Source organism: Ranitomeya variabilis, chromosome 4 (genome assembly GCF_051348905.1).
Source record: "Ranitomeya variabilis isolate aRanVar5 chromosome 4, aRanVar5.hap1, whole genome shotgun sequence".
NCBI lineage: Eukaryota > Metazoa > Chordata > Amphibia > Anura > Dendrobatidae > Ranitomeya > Ranitomeya variabilis.
The window spans coordinates 240,065,302-240,089,751 of NC_135235.1; the positions used below are offsets into that span (position 1 = coordinate 240,065,302).

Consider the following 24,450-nt stretch of genomic DNA (forward strand, 5'->3'; position numbering starts at 1 on the left):
CCCACGCGCCTTCCCCAGTGGCGTCTACCTGTACCAGGAGGGAGCAGACACGTCTGTATTCTGCAGGGACCAGCGTCGGTCACCACTGCCCTCGCGCCTTCCCCAGTGGCGTCTGCCTGTCTCAGGAGGCAGCATACGAGTCTGTATTCTGCACTCTGCAGGGACCAGCGTCGCTCACCACTGCCCTCGCGCCTTCCCCCAGTAGTGTCTGCCTGTCTCAGGAGGCAGAATCCGAGTCTGTATTCTGCAGGGACCAACGTCAGTCACCACTGCCCACGCGCCTTCCCCAGTGGCGTCTACCTGTGCCAGGAGGGAGCAGACACGTCTGTATTCTGCACACTGCAGGGACCAGCGTCGGTCACCACTGCCCACGCGCCTTCCCCTGTGGCGTCTACCTGTACCAGGAGGGAGCAGACACGTCTGTATTCTGCAGGGACCAGCGTCGGTCACCATTGCCCTCGCGCCTTCCCCATTGGCGTCTACTTGTACCAGGAGGGAGCAGACCTGTCTGTATTCTGCAGGGACCAGCGTCGGTCACCACTGCCCATGTGCCTCTCCCAGTGGCGTGTGCCTGTACCAGGAGGGAGCATACGCGTCTGTTTTCTGCACTCTACAGGGACCAGCGTCGGTCACCACTGAGCACGCGCCTTCCCCAGTGGCGTCTGCCTGTCTCAGGAGGGGGCAGACGCGTCTGTATTCTGCACTCTGCAGGGACCAGCGTCGGTCACCACTGCCCACGCGCCTTCCCCAGTGGCGTCTACCTGTACCAGGAGGGAGCAGACACGTCTGTATTCTGCAGGGACCAGCGTCGGTCACCACTGCCCTCGCGCCTTCCCCAGTGGCGTCTGCCTGTCTCAGGAGGCAGCGTACGAGTCTGTATTCTGCACTCTGCAGGGACCAGCGTAGCTCACCACTGCCCTCACGCCTTCCCCAGTGGTGTCTGCCTGTCTCAGGAGTCAGCATACGAGTCTGTCTTCTGCAGGGACCAGCGTCAGTCACCACTGCCCACGCGCCTTCCCCAGTGGCGTCTGCCTGTCTCAGGAGGGGGCAGACGCGTCTGTATTCTGCACTCTGCAGGGACCAGCGTCGGTCACCACTGCCCACGCGCCTTCCCCAGTGGCGTCTGCCGGTCTCAGTAGGGGGCAGACGCATCTGTATTCTGCACTCTGCAGGGACCAGCGTCGGTCACCACTGCCCACGCGCCTTCCCCAGTGGCGTCTACCTGTACCAGGAGGGAGCAGACACGTCTGTATTCTGCAGGGACCAGTGACGGTCACCACTGCCCTCACGCCCTCCCCAGTGGCGTCTACCTGTACCAGGAGGGAGCAGACACGTCTGTATTCTGCAGGGACCAGCGTCGGTCACCACTGCCCACACGCCTTCCCCAGTGGCGTCTGCCTGTACCAGGAGGGAGCATACGCGTCTGTATTCTGCACTCTGCAGGGACCAGCGTCTGTCACCACTTCCCACGCGCCTTCCCCTGTGGCGTCTACCTGTACCAGGAGGGAGCAGACACGTCTGTATTCTGCAGGGACCAGCGTCGGTCACCATTGCCCTCGCGCCTTCCCCAGTGGCGTCTACTTGTACCAGGAGGGAGCAGACCTGTCTGTATTCTGCAGGGACCAGCGTCGGTCACCACTGCCCATGTGCCTCTCCCAGTGGCGTGTGCCTGTACCAGGAGGGAGCATACGCGTCTGTTTTCTGCACTCTACAGGGACCAGCGTCGGTCACCACTGAGCACGCGCCTTCCCCAGTGGCGTCTGCCTGTCTCAGGAGGGGGCAGACGCGTCTGTATTCTGCACTCTGCAGGGACCAGCGTCGGTCACCACTGCCCACGCGCCTTCCCCAGTGGCGTCTACCTGTACCAGGAGGGAGCAGACACGTCTGTATTCTGCAGGGACCAGCGTCGGTCACCACTGCCCTCGCGCCTTCCCCAGTGGCGTCTGCCTGTCTCAGGAGGCAGCGTACGAGTCTGTATTCTGCACTCTGCAGGGACCAGCGTAGCTCACCACTGCCCTCACGCCTTCCCCAGTGGTGTCTGCCTGTCTCAGGAGTCAGCATACGAGTCTGTCTTCTGCAGGGACCAGCGTCAGTCACCACTGCCCACGCGCCTTCCCCAGTGGCGTCTGCCTGTCTCAGGAGGGGGCAGACGCGTCTGTATTCTGCACTCTGCAGGGACCAGCGTCGGTCACCACTGCCCACGCGCCTTCCCCAGTGGCGTCTGCCGGTCTCAGTAGGGGGCAGACGCATCTGTATTCTGCACTCTGCAGGGACCAGCGTCGGTCACCACTGCCCACGCGCCTTCCCCAGTGGCGTCTACCTGTACCAGGAGGGAGCAGACACGTCTGTATTCTGCAGGGACCAGTGACGGTCACCACTGCCCTCACGCCCTCCCCAGTGGCGTCTACCTGTACCAGGAGGGAGCAGACACGTCTGTATTCTGCAGGGACCAGCGTCGGTCACCACTGCCCACACGCCTTCCCCAGTGGCGTCTGCCTGTACCAGGAGGGAGCATACGCGTCTGTATTCTGCACTCTGCAGGGACCAGCGTCTGTCACCACTTCCCACGCACCTTCCCCTGTGGCGTCTGCCTGCCACAGGAGGGGGCAGACGCGTCTGTATTCTGCAGGTACCAGCATCGGTCACCACTGCCCACGCGCCTTCCCCAGTGGCATCTACCTGTACCAGGAGGGAGCAGACACGTCTGTATTCTGCAGGGACCAGTGTCGGTCACCACTGCCCTCGCGCCTTCCCCAGTGGCGTCTGCCTGTCTCAGGAGGCAGCATACGAGTCTGTATTCTGCACTCTGCAGGGACCAGCGTCGCTCACCACTGCCCTCGCGCCTTCCCCCAGTAGTGTCTGCCTGTCTCAGGAGGCAGAATACGAGTCTGTATTCTGCAGGGACCAACGTCAGTCACCACTGCCCACGCGCCTTCCCCAGTGGCGTCTACCTGTGCCAGGAGGGAGCAGACACGTCTGTATTCTGCACACTGCAGGGACCAGCGTCGGTCACCACTGCCCACGCGCCTTCCCCCGTGGCGTCTACCTGTACCAGGAGGGAGCAGACACGTCTGTATTCTGCAGGGACCAGCGTCGGTCACCATTGCCCTCGCGCCTTCCCCAGTGGCGTCTACTTGTACCAGGAGGGAGCAGACCTGTCTGTATTCTGCAGGGACCAGCGTCGGTCACCACTGCCCATGCGCCTCTCCCAGTGGCGTGTGCCTGTACCAGGAGGGAGCATACGCGTCTGTTTTCTGCACTCTACAGGGACCAGCGCCGGTCACCACTGAGCACGCGCCTTCCCCAGTGGCGTCTGCCTGTCCCAGGAGGGGGCAGACGCGTCTGTATTCTGCACTCTGCAGGGACCAGCGTCGGTCACCACTGCCCACGCGCCTTCCCCAGTGGCGTCTACCTGTACCAGGAGGGAGCAGACACGTCTGTATTCTGCAGGGACCAGCGTCGGTCACCACTGCCCTCGCGCCTTCCCCAGTGGCGTCTGCCTGTCTCAGGAGGCAGCGTACGAGTCTGTATTCTGCACTCTGCAGGGACCAGCGTAGCTCACCACTGCCCTCACGCCTTCCCCAGTGGTGTCTGCCTGTCTCAGGAGTCAGCATACGAGTCTGTCTTCTGCAGGGACCAGCGTCAGCCACCACTGCCCACGCGCCTTCCCCAGTGGCGTCGGCCTGTCTCAGGAGGGGGCAGACGCGTCTGTATTCTGCACTCTGCAGGGACCAGTGTCAGTCACCACTGCCCACCCGCCTTCCCCAGTGGTGTCTACCTGTACCAGGAGGGAGCAGACGTCTGTATTCTGCACTCTGCAGGGACCAGCGTCGGTCACCACTGCCCACGCGCCTTCCCCAGTGGCGTCTGCCGGTCTCAGTAGGGGGCAGACGCATCTGTATTCTGCAATCTGCAGGGACCAGCGTCGGTCACCACTGCCCACGCGCCTTCCCCAGTGGTGTCTACCTGTACCAGGAGGGAGCAGACACGTCTGTATTCTGCAGGGACCAGTGTTGGTCACCACTGCCCTCACGCCCTCCCCAGTGGCGTCTACCTGTACCAGGAGGGAGCAGACACGTCTGTATTCTGCAGGGACCAGCGTCGGTCACCACTGCCCACACGCCTTCCCCAGTGGCGTCTGCCTTTACGAGGAGGGAGCATACGCGTCTGTATTCTGCACTCTGCAGGGACCAGCGTCTGTCACCACTTCCCACGCGCCTTCCCCTGTGGCGTCTGCCTGCCACAGGAGGGGGCAGACGCGTCTGTATTCTGCAGGGACCCGCATCGGTCACCACTGCCCACGCGCCTTCCCCAGTGGCGTCTACCTGTATCAGGAGGGGGCAGACACGTCTGTATTCTGCACTCTGCAGGGACCTGGGATGAGAGGTGGTTACCTGAGGGGAGGCTGGTTTTCTGGACGGTGATTTCGGGGATCCTCCAGCTGCCGCTGTCCTCGTCCCACGAAGCCTCCCTCCTGATCTTGTCCAGGTTGCTGTAATTACAGTCTCTCCGGATTAGCGGCTGGATCTGTTCCAGCATCTGCTGGAAGAGAAGCAGGTCCCTTTCCTGCCGTCTGATCGTCACCAGGTAATCGTCTCTGTCTCTCTCAAACTCTGAGTGCAGGTCTTCAATTTCGATGTCTGCCGCCTTGAGCTGTGGCGCAGAAACGAGGAGAGGCGAGTGGAAGTTTAGGGGACGTGGCTCGTCTGCAGCACACGTTCCCTGGACACCGGCAGCCATGGGATATGTGGACGGCTTACCTTCTTCTGGATCTTCTCTAGATGTTTGCTCTTGGCCTGCAGCTCCTCCTGAATGGACTCGTAGACGTTCAGCAGCATTCGGTCGCCGCCGTCCTCGTCTACGTTTTGCAGCGCCTCAATCAGTTCCTTTTTGCGCTCGTCCGCATACTTCTTCCTGCGCTTCTGTTTTTCCTTCAGGTCCTTGTTTTTGGCCTGTTCGCCTCCGACCACCTGCTGCTCCAGCATCTGCAACCTAAAAATCACAGCCTCGCTCACAATTAGGATAAAAGTGCCTGCCGCTTCCAAACATCTTTGACATGTCATCATGTGTTAGGGCTGGCGGAACGCACCGATTAAATATAGAGATGTTATTTGGTGCGTTCGCAGCCCGGGGTCCACCGTGCAGGAAAATAACCTGCTGCTGGCAAACGGCGGCACTATATCGCGGTAGAAGCGATCTCTGTTGCTTCACAGAGTCGCTATAAAGAAAGGACTGTGTCCTGTTAAACTCCACAGGAATACACAGTAACTGCTGAGCAGATAGCAGCTTGTGGTCACGCAGTCAAGGAGGCAAACATACAATCTCCTCACCAGAGGAGCCGGTATTCTAGGTGGCTTATTTCAGCCGGGGCCCTGAAACCATACACACAATCTCCTCACCGGAGGTGCCGGTATTCTAAGTGGCTTATTTCAGCCGGGTCCCTGAATCCACACAAGCGTGACCACATTGGCGCAAAACTCATAACATGCATTGATACTAGCGCATGGCCATGCGGCCATGCAAACTTTATATAGCTGCAGCAAGTACAAGACCTTCCTAGAAGGACCAATGAGAGGCTGCCACAGAGCCTGAGCACCTTCAGGACCTTCCTGGAGAACCAATGGGCTTTGCTGCAGTATCCAAGCATGCGACCCTCGATCTCCAATGAGAGATCTTACCCTGGGCTCAGAAGGAGAAAAGCAGGACTTAGTCCCAAAAGCGTCTGCTCACCGCTGGCTTCAATGGCAGAAGCTGGAAAAGCAGCAGTAACCCTTTGCACAGAGTCAGACTGAGCGAGACACTGGGACCGACGTCTCCGCTGAGCAGGCTCCACTGCGGCAGGAGAAGAATGAGAGACCGCAGCGGAGATGGCCCGAGATTCCCCCTGTGCAGAGGCGGGAACTCGACCCCTAACATTACCCCCCCCCCCCCTCCTAGGGGCCCCCCCCTCCTTGGACCTCGCTACGCTCAAAGGCAGCAATGAGCTGCAGAGCCTGAATGTGCTCAGCAGGCTCCCAGGACCTGTCCTCAGGACCATAACCCTTCCAGTCCACCAAATAAATTTTTTTGCCACGTACCACCTTGCACCCTAAAATAGCGTTCACCTCGTAATCGTCCGTAGACGAACCCGATATCCCGGCAGATGACTAGGAAAACCGAGACATGTATACGGGTTTCAAGAGGGACACATGAAAGGTGTCGGTGATACCCAGGCGTGGTGGAAGGGCTAAACGGTAGACCACAGGGTTAACCTGTTCGAGGACCTTGAAAGGGCCCAAGTAGCGAGGTGCAAACTTAGTGGACTCAACTCGCAGCATGATGTTACGGGTGGAGAGCCACACCAAGTCGTCAGGAGCAAAGGTAGGAGCGGGGCGCCGATGTGCATCGGCGGAGGACCTCATTCTCTCCTTGGAGGCCTGAATGGCATCCTGAGTGTGGTCCCAAATATCTCGTGCCTCCACAGCCCAGTCTGCGACCCTGGAGTCAGCGGAAGACACGGGCATAGGTACAGGTACCCGCGGATGCTGACCGTAGTTAAGGAGGAATGGGGTTTGTCCAGTGGAGTCGGCTACGGCATTGTTCAGCGCAAACTCCGCCCACGGTAGCAGGGAAGCCCAGTCATCCTTCCTGGCTGAGACAAAATGTCGCAGATATGTGACCAAGGTCTGGTTGGCCCTCTCTACCAACCCATTCGTCTCAGGATGATATGCGGAAGAGAGATTCAACTCAATGCTGAGAAGACGACAAAGCTCTCTCCAGAACCGAGACGCAAACTGGGGACCCCGGTCACTGACAATTTTGTCCGGCATACCGTGTAGGCGGAAGATGTGTTTTATGAACAACGCTGCCAAGGCCCGTGCAGAAGGTAGCCGTGGAAGCGGCACCAAATGCACCATTTTAGAAAAATGATCGGTGATAACCCAAATGATGGTACAGCCACGAGACTTGGGCAAACCCACCACAAAGTCGATCCCGACCATCTCCCAGGGCCTGTCTGCCACTGGCAAGGGATAGAGTAACCCAGCTGGCCGTTGTCGAGGAGACTTATTTTTGGCGCAGGAGACAAACGCCCGAATATAATCTCCGATGTCACGGACCATATGTGGCCACCAGCACGTCCTCGCCAGCAGCTCAGATGTCCTCTTTGTCCCAAAGTGTCCACCCACCCTGGACAAATGAGTCCAAGAGAGAACCTCCAGTTGCAAATTAATGGGTACAAAAGTCTTGCCCGGAGGCACAGACTCTAGCGAAACCGGAGCTACGGTTTTCAAGCTCTCAGAAGGGACAATAAGCCGAGGCTCCCCTTCCTCCTCCTCAGATGACACAACGGAGCGAGAGAGGGCGTCAGCACGAATGTTCTTCTCCCCAGCGAGATAATGGAGGGTGAAGTGTAACCGGGAGAAGACCAAGGACCATCTGGCCTGACGGGAATTTAGCCGCTGGGCTGTTTGTAAATAAACCAAATTTTTGTGGTCCGTGAAGACCTGGAAGGGAAAGCGAGCCCCTTCCAAAAGATGTCTCCACTCCGAGAAGGCTAACTTCATTGCTAGCAACTCCCTGTCCCCGATGGAATAATTCCTCTCCGCTGGTGTGAAGGTCTTGGAGAAGAAGAAGCAAGGATGCTTCCGACCTTGAGCATCCTTTTGGAAGAGGACTGCTCCTGCACCAACGGATGAGGCATCCACCTCCATTATAAACGGCTTATCAACATCGGTACGATGTAGGATGGGAGCGCTAGCAAAATGAGACTTAATAGAAGAAAAAGCCTTGGAGACCTCTTCAGACCACAATTTGGGATTTGCTCCCTTCTTAGTGAGGGCTACCAAGGGAGCTACCAAAGTTGAGAAGTGGGGAATGAACTGACGATAGTAATTTATGAACCCCATAAAGTGCACCGCTTTAAGAGAATGGGGTTCTTGCCAGTCCATCACAGCCTGTAGTTTGGCAGGATCCATAGCCAATCCCTGGGCGGAGATGATATAGCCCAGGAAAGGTAAAGACTCCTGCTCAAACATACACTTCTCCAACTTTGCATAGAGGGAGTTTGCCCGTAAGAGGTCGAAGACTCTGCCAACATCTCTCCGGTGGGAGTCAATATCTGGAGAGAAGATGAGAATATCATCCAGATAGACTACGACCGAGGTGGAGAGCATATCCCGGAAGATATCGTTGACAAAGTCTTGGAAAACGGCTGGGGCATTACAGAGCCCGAAGGGCATCACCAGATACTCATAGTGCCCATCCCTGGTATTAAACGCCGTCTTCCATTCGTCCCCCTCACGGATGCGAATCTATATATATAATTGTCTAAGGGTTTTTCTGTCTGTCTGTCCTGGAAATCCCGCGTCTCTGATTGGTCGAGGCCACCAGGCGACGGGCACAGTATCGACGTAGATGTCATAATGGTTGCCATGGAGACGATGATGTCATAAAGGTTGCTTCGACCAATCAGCGACGGGCACAGTCTGCCGCGAATTCTGGAATCATCATTGTCCATATACTACGGGGACATGCATATTCTAGAATACCCGATGCGTTAGAATCGGGCCACAATCTAGTCAGGTTATAAGCACAACGCAGATCTAATTTGGTAAATACCCTTGCTCCCCGTAGCCTATCAAAGAGCTCAGAAATCAGGGGCAACGGGTATTTATTCTTAACGGTGATGGCGTTAAGACCCCTGTAATCTATGCAAGGACGTAATTCTCCGTTCTTCTTCTGCACGAAGAAGAACCCCGCCCCTGCAGGTGACACTGACTTCCTAATGAACCCTCTTGCCAAATTCTCCTGGATGTATTGGGACATAGCCTCTGCTTCCGGGAGAGAGAGGGGATAGACCCGTCCCCGAGGAGGTTCTGCTCCAGGCAAGAGATCAATAGGACAGTCATAGGAACGGTGAGGCGGAAGGGTCTCCGCAGCCTTTTTGGAGAAGACATCTGCATAGGACCAATAGCACCTGGGAAGGGAAGAGAGATCTGCGGGTATCTCAGTAGAGGAAACCTGAACGCACTCCCTCACACATCTGCCCTTACATGAATCACTCCAATCCAATATCCTCCCAGAGGTCCACTCAATATGTGGGGAGTGGAAACTGAGCCAGGGTATTCCCAGCAGAATCTCGTCCATTCCCTCGGGAAGAACAAGAAGGGAAATAATCTCCTGGTGGGAAGGGGACATAGATAACGTGAAAGGGACAGTCTGGTGTGTGATTTGTGAGGGAAGTGTCGACCCATTCACTACTCTAACAGTCACTGGTTTGGCGAGCATCACCAGAGGTATTGCATGGCGCAGAGCAAAAGCAGAGGACATGAAATTCCCGCAGCAAATCCAAACATACGTCGATACTCCAGCTCCGATAAAAGTGGGTAAAGTCTTTATTATTCCAAAATGGTTAAAACACGATCCTTACATCAATGGGCCAGACAGGTGCTTATAAATGATATGGCAACGCGTTTCGACCCATATAGGTCTTACTCATGCCCTATTCACAGCAGGAATGAGAATTACATATATAGTGCTCATGAGCCTGAGACCCGCCCCTTAAAAGTCACATCATTCACTATACAGGTCCTGCAAACATATGTGTCCAAATGACTAAAATACACAAATACAAAGAATATATACATAAAAATGGAGGCAAATAATAACAATAAATAATCAATAATGATACAATATTTTGTTTCTTTTGTTCAAGCCTACAGGGAAGCGAGTATTCAAGTTATAAATCCAAAACGCTTCTCTTGTGAGTAAACGTCTTTTCATTTCTCCCCCTCGATTAGGAGGATGGACTTTTTCTATGCCATGAGCTTTAAAGGCTGTGGTATCTCCGTTGTGTACTGTGTGGAAATGTTTAGCTGCCATGGAAACGTTTCTGTTAGGAATATTGCAGTTATTTACATCTCTAAGGCTACTTTCACACTAGCGTCGGGCTCGGCCCGTTGCGGTGCGTCGGGCCGAGGTTCCCGACGCTAGCGTTGTCTCCGCCGCACAACGGGGGCAGCGGATGCATTTTTCCAGCGCATCCGCTGCCCCATTGTGAGGTGCGGGGAGGTGGGGGTGGAGTTCCGGCCGCGCATGCGCGGTCGGAAAAAGCGGACCGTCGGGAGCAAAAAACGTTACATGTAACGTTTTTTGCTCCCGACGGTCCGCCACAGCACGGCGCAACCGTCGCACGACGGTTGCGACGTGTGTCATTGCGTCGCAAATGCGTCGCTAATGTTAGTCAATGCAGAAAAAACGCATCCTGCAAGCACTTTTGCAGGATGCGTTTTTTCGGCAAAACGACGCATTGCGACGTAATGCAGTTAACGCTAGTGTGAAAGTAGCCTAAGATGTTCTGTTATGCGTGTTTTTAGTTTCCGTGACGTGCATCCTACATAAGATATATGACAAATTGTGCAATCTATTTTGTAAACCACGTTTTTAGTGTGGCAATTAATAAAACTATTTATAGCATAATGTCTGGTTTTCTCAGTATTTTGGAAAGTATTCCCTAATTGTGCATGAATGCACGTACTACAGGCAGCGGTACCACATTTATAAAAACCTTTACAATCCAACCATGTGTTGGACCTGGATCCGGATTTTAACAAAGCAGAGTTTGGGGCAATTATCACCAATTGTTCGCGCTCTCCTCGCTACTATATTAATTCCATCTTTTAATATGTGCGTTAACGTGTTATCCTCACACAAAATAGGTAATCTCTTATTAATAATTTTTTTAATTTGATTGAATTGAGGAGAAAATTGTAAACATAGATGTCATTTATTAGCGAGTAGTGTTGAGCATTCCGATACTGCAAGTATCGGGTATCGGCCGATACTTGCTGTATCGGAATTCCGATACCGAGATCCGATATTTTTGTGATATCGGGTATCGGTATCGAAACAACATTAATGTAAAAATGTGTAAAAGAGAGAATTAAAATAAAAAATATTGCTATACTCACCTCTCCGACGCAGCCTGCACCTTACCGAGGGAAGCGGCAGCGTTCTTTGTTTAAAATTCGCGCTTTTCTTTCCTTTACGTGAGTCCCGGCTTGTGATTGGTTGCGTGCCGCCCATGTGACCGGGACGCAACCAATCACAGCAAGCCGTGACGTAATTTCAGGTCCTTCAGGATTTTAAAATTACGTTCCGGCGTTGTGATTGGTTGCGTCGCAGTCACATGGGCGACGCAACCAATCACAGCAAGCCGTGACGTAATTTCAGGTCCTTAAGGATTTTAAAATTACGTCCCGGCTTTGTGATTGGTTGCGTCGCAGTCACATGGGAGACGCAACCAATCACAAGCCGTGACGTCACGGGAGGCTGGACACGCGCGCTTTTTAAAATGGGCGCGTGTCCAGCCTCCCGTGACGTCCCGGCTTGTGATTGGTTGCGCCGCGATCAACCAATCACAAGCCGGGAGGCTGGACACGCGCCCATTTTAAAATTTTAAAATGCGCGCGTGTCCAGCCTCCCGGCTTGTGATTGGTTGACCGCGGCGCAACCAATCACAAGCCGGGACGTCACGGGAGGCTGGACACGCGCCCATTTTAAAAAGCGCGCGTGTCCAGCCTCCCGTGACGTCACGGCTTGTGATTGGTTAATGGCGGCCATGTTGCCGGGACGCGGACCAATCACAGCAAGCCGTGACGTAATTTCGTCACGGCTTGCTGTGATTGGTCCGCGTCCCGGCAACATGGCGCCGTGACCAATCATAAGCCGGGACGTCACTGGAGGCTGGACACGCGCGCTTTTTAAAATGGGCGCGTGTCCAGCCTCCCGTGACGTCCCGGCTTGTGATTGGTTAATGGCGGCCATGTTGCCGGGACGCGGACCAATCACAGCAAGCCGTGACGTAATTTCGTCACGGCTTGCTGTGATTGGTCCGCGTCCCGGCAACATGGCCGCCCTGACCAATCACAAGCCGGGACTTCACGTAACCAAGTAAAAGCGCGAATTTTAAACAAACAACGCTGCCGGTTCCCTCGCTGAGGTCCAGGCTGCGTCGGAGAGGTGAGTATAGCGATATTTTTTATTTTAATTCTTTCTTTTACACATTTATATGGATCCCAGGGCCTGAAGGAGAGTTTCCTCTCCTTCAGACCCTGGGAACCATCAGGAATACCGTCCGATACTTGAGTCCCATTGACTTGTATTGGTATCGGGTATCGGTATCGGATTGGATCCGATACTTTGCCGGTATCGGCCGATACTTTCCGATACCGATACTTTCAAGTATCGGACGGTATCGCTCAACACTATTAGCGAGTGTTTTATTTGCGGCATTATTCGATGTACTGGATACCAACAGATCTTCTCTGCGTTTTTTGTCTACTATATTTGTGGCCCTCTCCAATGTCCAATTTGGATACTTTCGGACTTTTAATTTCTTTTTTAATTCCTGAAATTCATTTAGTTTGTCTTCCTCCTTGCTACAATTACGCTTCAGCCTGGTGAATTCCCCCACAGTTATGGATTTGATAGTATGGGCTGGGTGGCTGCTATTTGCGTGCAATATCGTATTCCCACTAATTGGTTTTATGTGAGTTCGACTAATGACATATTCTCCAGCGATGCCACATAATTCCAAATCCAAAAAAGAAATATTTTTTTGATCATACACAAATGTAAATTTTATACCAAATTTGTTAGAATTAATGTGCAGCGCCCCAGAGTCCTGGTCGTTGCAGTACTGTGGCTCCGCCGCTAAGGGGGGCTATGGTACGTCTGATGGCACTGAAGGAGTTCACCTGACCAGGTATCACAGACACCAATACATTTCACAGTCTGGCCTCCAGGGGGAGCTAAGGGTTCTATTTATTAGGCCACTCCTCACAGTCTGGTAAAACTGGGGGTTAGGCAGGAAGTTAGACAGAAAGCTGACTGGGTTGGAACCAGGCAACACCTTGTGGCAGAGGGTGTTGTAGGGGAAGATTCAGAGGGGTCCCTATCAGGGGTGGGATCCTGACAGAGGCCTAGCGAACAGAGAACGTTACGGGACCGCACCTGCACGATATAGCGGCGGTACCCCAAGAAAGGATAAGAAGCGAGATTTATTGTGCTGAGTGAGAAACGAGACCAACGCAACAAGGAGAAACACCAGTAGGAGTCGTGCTGTAAGACGAGGCAACATCCTATTGAGGCGCATAACCGGTGGCCGGAACGCCGAGGAAGTACAGAGCTCCAAGCCAAACTTCAAACCTACGGCAGGACAGTCAGTTACAGGCGGGCTGTCTCACCCAGACCCAGGAAGACACAGGGGGGTAACAGGAGAGGGGCGATTCAAGAGTCCTGGAAGAGCTCCGAGCCTCCCGTCATACGGGTGCGTCCTAACCGTAAGATCAGGGGGACGTAGAGGGAGAACATCAGAATCGAGTTGTGAGGGAACATGAGAAACAGACACAACAGTTGTGGGGTACTATCCCGTAAGCACAGCAGGGGAGGACCACGACACAAGCGCAGGAAGGTAGGCACAGATTTCTACCTGCAAAGGGAACTCTGGAGGTGCCATCGGACCGGCTGGACTTGCGCAGCCCTGTTAACCGTATTCCGGATTGAGGACTCGGAAGCCTTCAGTAAAGAGGTAAAGAGACTGCAACCTGGTGTCTTCATTATTTACTGCACCACACCTCCACCACCATCCACATCTATTACTGTACGCCCCTCAGCAGGGTCACGGACCGGGTCTAGCCACCGTGACAACCCCAGAGCAGAGACTCAGAGGCCCGGTACCGGGTACCCCTCGGCCCTGCGGCAGTGGGGGCGCTACAAATGTATTCCACAAATCCCGGTATGGCAGACACATCGCCCCCCCAAATAATGAGGGTGTCATACCAGGAGATTCTCAGCAGAATATATAAATTTTTGTTCCCAATATGCCATTGTCAGATTGGCTAGGGACGGTGAATATTTAGCCCCCATAGGAACTCCCGACTTTTGTGCATAAATTTCTCCATCAAATGAAAAAATATTATGTTTCATGAGAAAAAAACGTTACTTTCAATGCAAAATTGATAAGATCTTGTGAATATTGACCATAGTCCATTAGGTGAAATTCTAACGCTTTCATTGCTATATCATGAGGTATGCTCGTGTACAACGAGCCAATCTGACAATGGCATATTGGGAACAAAAATTTATATATTCTGCTGAGAATCCTTATGTTGAACACATCTCCTGGTATGACACCCTCATTATTTGGGGGGGCGATGTGTCTGCCATACCGGGATTTGTGGAATATGTAGGATGCACGTCACGGAAACTAAAAACAGAACATCTTAGAGATGTAAATAACTGCAATATTCCTAACAGAAACGTTTCCATGGCAGCTAAACATTTCCACACAGTACACAACGGAGATACCACAGCCTTTAAAGCTCATGGCATAGAAAAAGTCCATCCTCCTAATCGAGGGGGAGAAATGAAAAGACGTTTACTCACAAGAGAAGCGTTTTGGATTTATAACTTGAATACTCGCTTCCCTGTAGGCTTGAACAAAAGAAACGAAATATTGTATCATTATTGATTATTTATTGTTATTATTTGCCTCCATTTTTATGTATATATTCTTTGTATTTGTGTATTTTAGTCATTTGGACACATATGTTTGCAGGACCTGTATAGTGAATCATGTGACTTTTAAGGGGCGGGTCTCAGGCTCATGAGCACTATATATGTAATTCTCATTCCTGCTGTGAATAGGGCATGAGTAAGACCTATATGGGTCGAAACGCGTTGCCATATCATTTATAAGCACCTGTCTGGTCCATTGATGTAAGGATCGTGTTTTAACCATTTTGGAATAATAAAGACTTTACCCACTTTTATCGGAGCTGGAGTATCGACGTATGTTTGGATTTGCTGCTGCTGTTTGACGTCTGGGTCAGGACGGACTCCTGTGCTTCGTGCCTTTGGTCTGGTTGGTGAGCTGGCTACGGCTTTGCAGCCGATTTTTTGCGACATGAAATTCCCCTCTGCTCCAGAGTCCACACAAAGCCCGACTGTTAGAGAGGATGAACCTAACATGATTGTCCCTTTGAAGGATAGCTTGGAGGAAAACGCCGCTGTGTCTAGTGAACCTCCTCCAATGGTTACTAGACGCGATCGTTTACCCGACCGCCGTGGACATTTATTTGCATAATGTCCTTGTTGTTGGCAATTTCTACAAACCACGGGTACTCGAGCGGTCCGAGACTTAGGTCCCGCTCGAGAAACCTCCATGGCCTCATGGGAGTCGGACGCCTGAACGGAAGATTCTAGAGGTCTGGCGAAGGTGGGAGCCAGCCGAAACCTCTGCCTACACTGGGTCCGCTCTAACCTCCGCTCGTTAAAACGGAGGTCGATGCGGGTAGATATAGTAATGAGCTCCTCCAGTGTGGCGGGAATCTCCCTGGTGGCCAAGGCGTCCTTCACATGGTCTGCCAGTCCTTTCCAGAACACCGGAGTAAGGACTTTATCCGGCCACTCCAGCTCAGAGACCAGAGTCCGGAATTGGACGGCGAACTGGCTGACCATGGACGAACCCTGTGCTATTGCCAACAATTGGAGCGCGGTATCGTGGGTGACACGAGGTCCCAAAAAGACCTATTTCTGAGCGTCCAGGAAGAGAGGAGCACTCTGCACCACACGATCATTACGCTCCCATAGCGGCGTTGCCCACTCCAACGCCCTGCCCGACAAAAGGGATAAAATAAATCCCACTTTCGCCCTTTCCGTAGGAAAACATGCAGCCAGGAGCTCAAGATGTATGGAGCACTGACTCACGAATCTCCGACATAGCTTACTGTCACCAGCAAACTTGTCTGGAAGCGGGAAACGGGATAAAGTCGGAGCAGGGGTGGCAGAGGACAAACTGGCTGCAGCTACACTGGCAGCCTGAGCAGCGACTGCGGTAACATCCACAGCTGAGGTTGTGTGCTCAAGAGCCGCCAACCTACCCTCCAGCTGCTGGATGTACCGCTGTAGACACTGATCGTCTGCCATTTACCAGCCAGACCCTGGCACTAGTATACTGTTAGGGCTGGCGGAACGCACCGATTAAATATAGAGATGTTATTTGGTGCGTTCGCAGCCCGGGGTCCACCGTGCAGGAAAATAACCTGCTGCTGGCAAACGGCGGCACTATATGGCAGTAGAAGCGATCTCTGTTGCTTCACAGAGTCGCTATAAAGAAAGGACTGTGTCCTGTTAAACTCCACAGGAATACACAGTAACTGCTGAGCAGATAGCAGCTTGTGGTCACGCAGTCAAGGAGGCAAACATACAATCTCCTCACCGGAGGTGCCGGTATTCTAAGTGGCTTATTTCAGCCGGGTCCCTGAATCCACACAAGCGTGACCACATTGGCGCAAAACTCATAACATGCATTGATACTAGCGCATGGTCGTGCGGCCATGCGAACCTTATATAGCTGCAGCAAGTACAAGACCTTCCTTCTTTGCTGCAGTATCCAAGCATGTGACCCTCGATCTCCAGTGAGAGATCTTACCCTGGGCATGCTCAGAAGGAGAAAAGCAGGACTTAGTCCCAAAAGCGTCTGCTCACCGCTGCCCAGCACTGACTTCAATGGCAGAAGCTGGAAAAGCAGCAGTAACCCTTTGCACAGAGTCAGACTGAGCGAGACGCTGGGACCGACGTCTCCGCTGAGCAGGCTCCACTGCGACAGGAGAAGAATGGGAGACCGCAGCGGAGATGGCCCGAGATTCCCCCTGTGCAGAGGCGGGAACTCGACCCCTAACATCATGAGGTTTCTGAATGGGTGGGCTTCCTGTGCCGAGACCCCCACGATCACTGGAATAAATGAGCCGGAGCAGTGAGCTGTGATCGGCTCTCCACTCATTATTGTACTCATTTTAGTGATAACGGGGTCTCCGGACTTCAATCCAAATTTTTGCCATGTCAGCATTATTTTAGGAACTGGTGGAGATCTTGGCAACTCCGCTGTATCTGCGCTGTGCGAATACTGGGGGCTTACGCCTGTAATATAGGGGTGTCATCCCGGGGGCCGCCACAGCTTGTCACCGGGCACTATGTGGCTGCTATATGCCCTTGTTCTAGATCTGTGTGACGATCATAACCGTGATGTGAATCTGGCATTGTATGGAATCCCACCCGGAGCTCCTGCAGTGCGGGGGGCTGCTGGTACACAGATGCTACTTAGAAAAATGTAGCGGGTACCTGGCGAGCACTTGCTGGGGGCTGACGGACCGCGGGCTCTCCTGTGGGGGGACGAGTGTGCTGGACGCAGGATCCACCCCCAGGTTTTCTCTTCTGATGCTGCGGACATGTTCAGCCACTTGTGCCTCCGACTAAGAAGAACGGCAAAGGGAAAGGTGAAAATTAAATCACAAGTTCCGGGGCAACAGTGACTCCCAAAAATGGTGGGAATGACTGAACATTGATGGCGAGAAGTCACTGGTGGATCCACTCTGTCCACAGCGCGCGTGTGTGTATTACATGTGTATAGGATATATGTGTGTATATTACATGTGTATAGGATGTGTGTATATGATGTGTGTGTGTGTGTATGTATATTACATGTGTATACGATGTGTGTATATGATGTGTGTGTGTGTGTGTGTTATTACATGTGTATATGATGTGTGTGTGTATTACATGTGTATAGGATATATGTGTGTATATTACGCGTGTGTGTGTGTGTTACATGTGTATATGATATGTGTGTATTGTGGTGATACGCTACCTGAGTGTGTTGGGGGACACTCGCTTGGCATAAGATTCAAGCACTCAGGCACGGTACCTCACACAAATCTGGTTTATTAAACTTCATAAACCACATGACATACAGTCTATTTCATTATGTCCATGAACTTATCACGACCACCAGTCTGTTCATGCAGCAGATAAACTTCTCTGCCATATATTACAATCCCCTTGTCCAGGGTTACCTTTCAGGAGTTCCACTCCTCATTCTGACTTCACGTCAGTCCCAGGTCCTCAACACAGACCGTCCAGGTCTACGGTCTCTAGGTGCTTCCAGGACGACTCCACTCCCAGGAGCCTCCAACACTGACCATCCAGGACCTACAGCACACAGGCCACTCTGCAGTGTCCAGCCAGGACACATGGAAGTCTGTCCACACTTGCAGACTACCAAACACTCCCACCATGTGCTACACATACCTCCTTTACATAGGTGTAACCACACCCAGGTACCTGTCATATGGCCAGTCAGGTGAGCGTGACATCACCACAGGTCCTTAAAACACAAAATCCTTAAAACACAAAGCCATCTTAGGTGTTCAGACATGCCTCTTTGGGTGGGTTTGTAGGTGACTGGACCCACCCATCTCTCCAATCACCTGGAAGCCTTCCCAATGTAAACAAATCCCTCAGCAGTAGATCTACTTAAGCAAAACATACCCAGGCTTCCATCACAGGGCCACCCACCTCTGCGATACATATCGGCCATTCACAACACTGCCAGTCACTGTTTCATCACAACTATGCCTCCAATTGCATCTTGAAGTGCACACACAGCGCCCCCTGGCTGTAACATTGGTCACTGCACCACATACCTCCCCCCTTTGTTCAACCCTATTGGGGTGGACACATGACATAAACCCGGGGTTCCGAAACCGGGAATCCACATCACCTTTGATAGGCCTTCCCTGCCCCCAGCGGTCAGTTTGTCGGCCTTGGGCTTCAACCCTTGAGTTACCATCCGTCTGTGTCACCAGACCCTTTTTGGTCAACCCACTTTCCACATGTACTCTTTCACGTGAGCTTTCTTTAAATAGTTGACTTCCCCGTTTGACACGGTCATAAGTCTCACTTGTAGTCGCGCTGACTGTCTGGTCTGCGTCTGACCCTTCGCTACTACATCTGCTAGTGGGTCTCCTACCACGGTCACTCAGCCCTGAGCTAACAGAGGAGTCACTTCTTTGGAGTCTTCTATTCTTTAGGGTATCTTTTCGTATCTCCATACCCTGGGTTGGAAGTGGTCGCCATCTTATATTCTGCAGCTGTTTATTAATCTTCAGACGTTCCAGTCTTAGCTGCTCTATCTCCTTTAGATACGTCACCCGGTATTCAAGAAGCACTCGAATGTTCCTAAGGCTATCTACTGAGCCAATTAAAACAAATGGAACCATCTCATCTTCACCAGTTACCTGGACTTCACCATCATCCGGAATCCTCAGTCTTACCACACCGGATCTGTTCACCAGGTCCTGCATCACTTTTCCAAATCTTCCAATGACTTTCCCCACCAGACTTCTGGGTATTTGAACAATGTCTTCCACAAAGCCCAGCCGACTTTGAGCTTTCCTGGTATGCTTCAAACGTCGAGCGGCTTCCTTATTTCTCAACAAGATCATCTGTTTTGTACGGAGACATTGTAGATGCATATCCTTCAGGATAGCCACCCGCTTCACTGTGACTTCCCTAGTCGACAGTATCACCAACTTTTTCGTCTCTGGTGCCCAGTGCACACTACACGCTGCTACTGCCTTTTTAAAGGCCTCATGCACACCCTCACTGGTACATGCATCTTGCGCCTCTTCAGGTACATCTATCACGCACTTGAAGAGCGGAGTCTCACTCTCTTCATAGACGGACGGCTCCCTTTTTGCCATGGACCTTTCCATTAAGACATCTGCCACGACCGGGTGACTGTCTTGTTCTGTTTTTAGTGCCAATTCTTCCTCCGCTTTACACTCTTTCAGATCCCTGGCTAGGATGGGCACTGGCATCTTTACCTCGTTACCATTCTGGTACCGCCGCTGTGAGTCTGTGACCAGCATCTCCTTCTCTTGCAGAAGACCACTTAATGCTTCTCTGAGCTCTTCCACATCTTTCCTTAAGGCTTTATTCACACTTTGGTGAATAGTCACTTGGTCAATGGTCACTTAGGTGACCTCGGAGCTCAGATACTTCCTTCTCCAGCTCATCCACCCTGTGCTCAGCTGCTTGTCTCAGATGCCTTAACTCGGCCTGTAAATCTGTCACCTTTTGCTTCTCATGAGACAACTCATTAGCGAGATCCTGGACCTCCTCTTTATCAACCTTCTCAGAGGGTGCAATTTGTTCAGCCCCTTTGCCTCTTTTACGTCTCCGGCGATGGGAGGAAGACTTGCCACTTGCACTTGACTCAGCTATACTGCACTCTTTTCCGCTGGCGTCCTCATCTGAATGGGAGTCACCACCGCCCAATCGGTCATCCTGGAACCTGCAGTCGCCCCTTACACAGGTCATAATTTCCGTTATGGCTGCCCCTGCCATCCTGACTTTACCTTGTGGAGCACTGTTGTTCCCCTGTGTCAGTGTTTCTGTCCGCACAACCTCATACTCAGCTCTAGTGGTTGCTACTGGTAATGAAATGTCACAGTCACCCCCAGAGTCTGTGTCACGCCCCACAACATGGTGAACGCTCAAGTTGCTTTCTAATCGGGTGTCAGCTACACAGGTTTTATTTAACACACCACTACCAGTCATCTTGGGGTACATGACAGGTGACATCATGTCAGTAAGTTGGGCAGACGAACCCTTCACACTGGTCACCCCGATGTCTGACCCGTCAATTCTGGGATGTATTACTGACTTAATGTATGCCCCTGCAACAGTAATGAGACTTCCATCCTCGTACTGCAGAGGAACGCCCTCCTCCCACAAGTCTGAGAATAACTTACAGTCCTGGCCTACTATCACCGGACAAGATAGGTTAGGGACTATGGCCGCCTCCAGACTTGTATGGCTCATGACCGTCTCGAGTTGCACCAAGGCCACTGGATAAACCTTAGTGTCCCCATGGATGCATGTGACCTCAATCTTCCTTTCAGACATTATAAATTTATCTTCTACAGCCCTTACCAGGGTCACCGGGCTCCCCAAATCAACCAGACCAAAAACATCCTCTACATCTGCGTTCAACTCTAGAACACACCCACGCAGCTTCTTATATACGTGTGTGTGTGTGTGTTACATGTGTATATGATATGTGTGTATTGTGGTGATACGCTACCTGAGTGTGTTGGGGGACACTCGCTTGGCATAAGATTCAAGCACTCAGGCACGGTACCTCACACAAATCTGGTTTATTAAACTTCATAAACCACATGACATACAGTCTATTTCATTATGTCCATGAACTTATCACGACCACCAGTCTGTTCATGCAGCAGATAAACTTCTCTGCCATATATTACAATCCCCTTGTCCAGGGTTACCTTTCAGGAGTTCCACTCCTCATGCTGACTTCACGTCAGTCCCAGGTCCTCAACACAGACCGTCCAGGTCTACGGTCTCTAGGTGCTTCCAGGACGACTCCACTCCCAGGAGCCTCCAACACTGACCATCCAGGACCTACAGCACACAGGCCACTCTGCAGTGTCCAGCCAGGACACATGGAAGTCTGTCCACACTTGCAGACTACCAAACACTCCCACCATGTGCTACACATACCTCCTTTACATAGGTGTAACCACACCCAGGTACCTGTCATATGGCCAGTCAGGTGAGCGTGACATCACCACAGGTCCTAAAACACAAAATCCTTAAAACACAAAGCCATCTTAGGTGTTCAGACATGCCTCTTTGGGTGGGTTTGTAGGTGACTGGACCCACCCATCTCTCCAATCACCTGGAAGCCTTCCCAATGTAAACAAATCCCTCAGCAGTAGATCTACTTAAGCAAAACATACCCAGGCTTCCATCACAGGGCCACCCACCTCTGCGATACATATCGGCCATTCACAACACTGACAGTCACTGTTTCATCACAACTATGCCTCCAAGTGCATCTTGAAGTGCACACACAGCGCCCCCTGGCTGTAACATTGGTCACTGCAACACAGTATATTACATGTGTATAGGATGTGTGTATATTACATGTGTATATGACGTGTGTATATTACATGTGTATATGATGTGTGTGTATTACATGTGTATATTACATGTGTATATGATGTGTGCGTGTATATGACATGTGTATAGGATATGTGTGTATATTACATGTGTATAGGATGTGTGTATATGATGTGTGTATTACATGTGTATATTACATGTGTATATGATGTGTGTGTATTACATGTGTATATTACATGTGTATATGATGTGTGCGTGTATATGACATGTGTATAGGATATGTGTGTATATTACATGTGTATAGGATGTGTGTATATTACATGTGTATATGATGTGTGTATTACATGTGTATATTACATGTGTATATGATGTGTGTGTATTACATGTGTATATTACATGTGTATATGATGTGTGCGTGTATATGACATGTGTATAGGATATGTGTGTATATTACATGTGTATAGGATGTGTGTATATTACATGTGTATATGATGTGTGTATTACATGTGTATATTACATGTGTATATGATGTGTGTGTATATTACATGTGTATAGGATATGTGTGTATATTACATGTGTATAGGATGTGTGTATATTACATGTGTATATGATGTGTATGTATATTACATGTGTATATGATATGTGTGTATATTACATGTGTATATGATGTGTGTGTGTATATTACATGTGTATAGGATGTGTGTATATTACATGTGTATATTACATGTGTATATGATATGTGTGTATATTACATGTGTATATGATGTGTGCGTGTATATTACATGTGTATATGATGTGTGTGTATATTACGTGTGTGTGTGTATATTACATGTGTTTAGGATATGTGTGTATATTACATGTGTATATGTGTGTGTGTGTATTACATGTGTATATTACATGTGTATATGATGTGTGCGTGTATATGACATGTGTATAGGATATGTGTGTATATTACATGTGTATAGGATGTGTGTATATTACATGTGTATATGATGTGTGTATTACATGTGTATATGATGTGTGTGTATTACATGTGTATATTACATGTGTATATGATGTGTGCGTGTATATGACATGTGTATAGGATATGTGTGTATATTACATGTGTATAGGATGTGTGTATATTACATGTGTATAGGATGTGTGTATATTACATGTGTATATGATGTGTGTATTACATGTGTATATTACATGTGTATATGATGTGTGTGTATTACATGTGTATATTACATGTGTATATGATGTGTGCGTGTATATGACATGTGTATAGGATATGTGTGTATATTACATGTGTATATGATGTGTGTATTACATGTGTATATTACATGTGTGTATATGATGTGTGTGTATATTACATGTGTATAGGATATGTGTGTATATTACATGTGTATAGGATGTGTGTATATTACATGTGTGTATATTACATGTGTATATGATGTGTATGTATATTACATGTGTATATGATATGTGTGTATATTACATGTGTATATGATGTGTGTGTGTATATTACATGTGTATAGGATGTGTGTATATTACATGTGTATATGATGTGTGCGTGTATATTACATGTGTATATGATGTGTGTGTATATTACGTGTGTGTGTGTGTGTGTGTATATTACATGTGTTTAGGATATGTGTGTATATTACATGTGTGTATATGTGTGTGTGTGTGTATTACATGTGTATATTACATGTGTATATGATGTGTGTGTATATTACATGTGTATATGATGTGTGCGTGTATATTACATGTGTATATGATGTGTGTGTATATTACGTGTGTGTGTGTGTATATTACATGTGTTTAGGATATGTGTGTATATTACATGTGTGTATATGTGTGTGTGTGTATTACATGTGTATATTACATGTGTATATGATGTGTGTGTGTATATTACATGTGTATATGATGTGTGTGTATTACATGTATATAGGATATGTGTGTATATTCCATGTGTACAGTATATGATGTCTGTGTATATATTACATGTGTATGTTACATGTGTATATGATGTGTGTATATTACATGTGTATATGATGTGTGTGTATTACATGTGTATATGATGTGTGTGTATATTACATGTGTATATGATGTGTGTGTATATTACATGTGTATATGATGTGTGTGTATTACATGTGTATATGATGTGTGTGTGTGTATATTACATGTTTATATGATGTGTGTGTGTGTGTGTATATTACATGTTTATATGATGTGTGTATATTACATGTGTATATGATGTGTGTGTATATTACATGTGTATATGATGTGTGTATATTACATGTGTATATGATGTGTGTGTATATTACATGTGTATATGATATGTGTGTATTACATGTGTATATGATGTGTGTGTATATTACATGTGTATAGGATGTGTGTGTGTGTATATCACATGTGTATATGATGTGTGTGTATTACATGTGTATAGGATATGTGTGTATATTCCGTGTGTATATTACATGTGTATATTACATGTGTATATGATGTGTGTGTGTGTGTATTACATGTGTATATGATATGTGTGTATTACATGTGTATATGATGTATGTGTATATTACATGTGTATATGATGTGTGTATTACATGTGTATATGATGTGTGTGTGTGTATATTACATGTGTATATGATGTGTGTG

General features: G+C 49.9%; 1 protein-coding gene across 2 annotated transcripts in view; it reads right to left on the minus strand.

The window, feature by feature from the left end:
* Positions 1-24,450, minus strand: part of KIF17 (kinesin family member 17) — a 58,989-nt gene that overhangs the window by 6,775 nt on the left and 27,764 nt on the right. For both annotated transcript variants that reach the window (XM_077260435.1, XM_077260436.1), the window contains 3 exons: positions 17,164-17,294; positions 4,761-4,992; positions 4,395-4,653 (listed from right to left, as the gene is read on the minus strand). In XM_077260435.1, the coding sequence (XP_077116550.1) occupies positions 4,395-4,653; positions 4,761-4,992; positions 17,164-17,294 (622 nt within the window). The remainder of the gene's footprint in view (positions 1-4,394; positions 4,654-4,760; positions 4,993-17,163; positions 17,295-24,450) is intronic.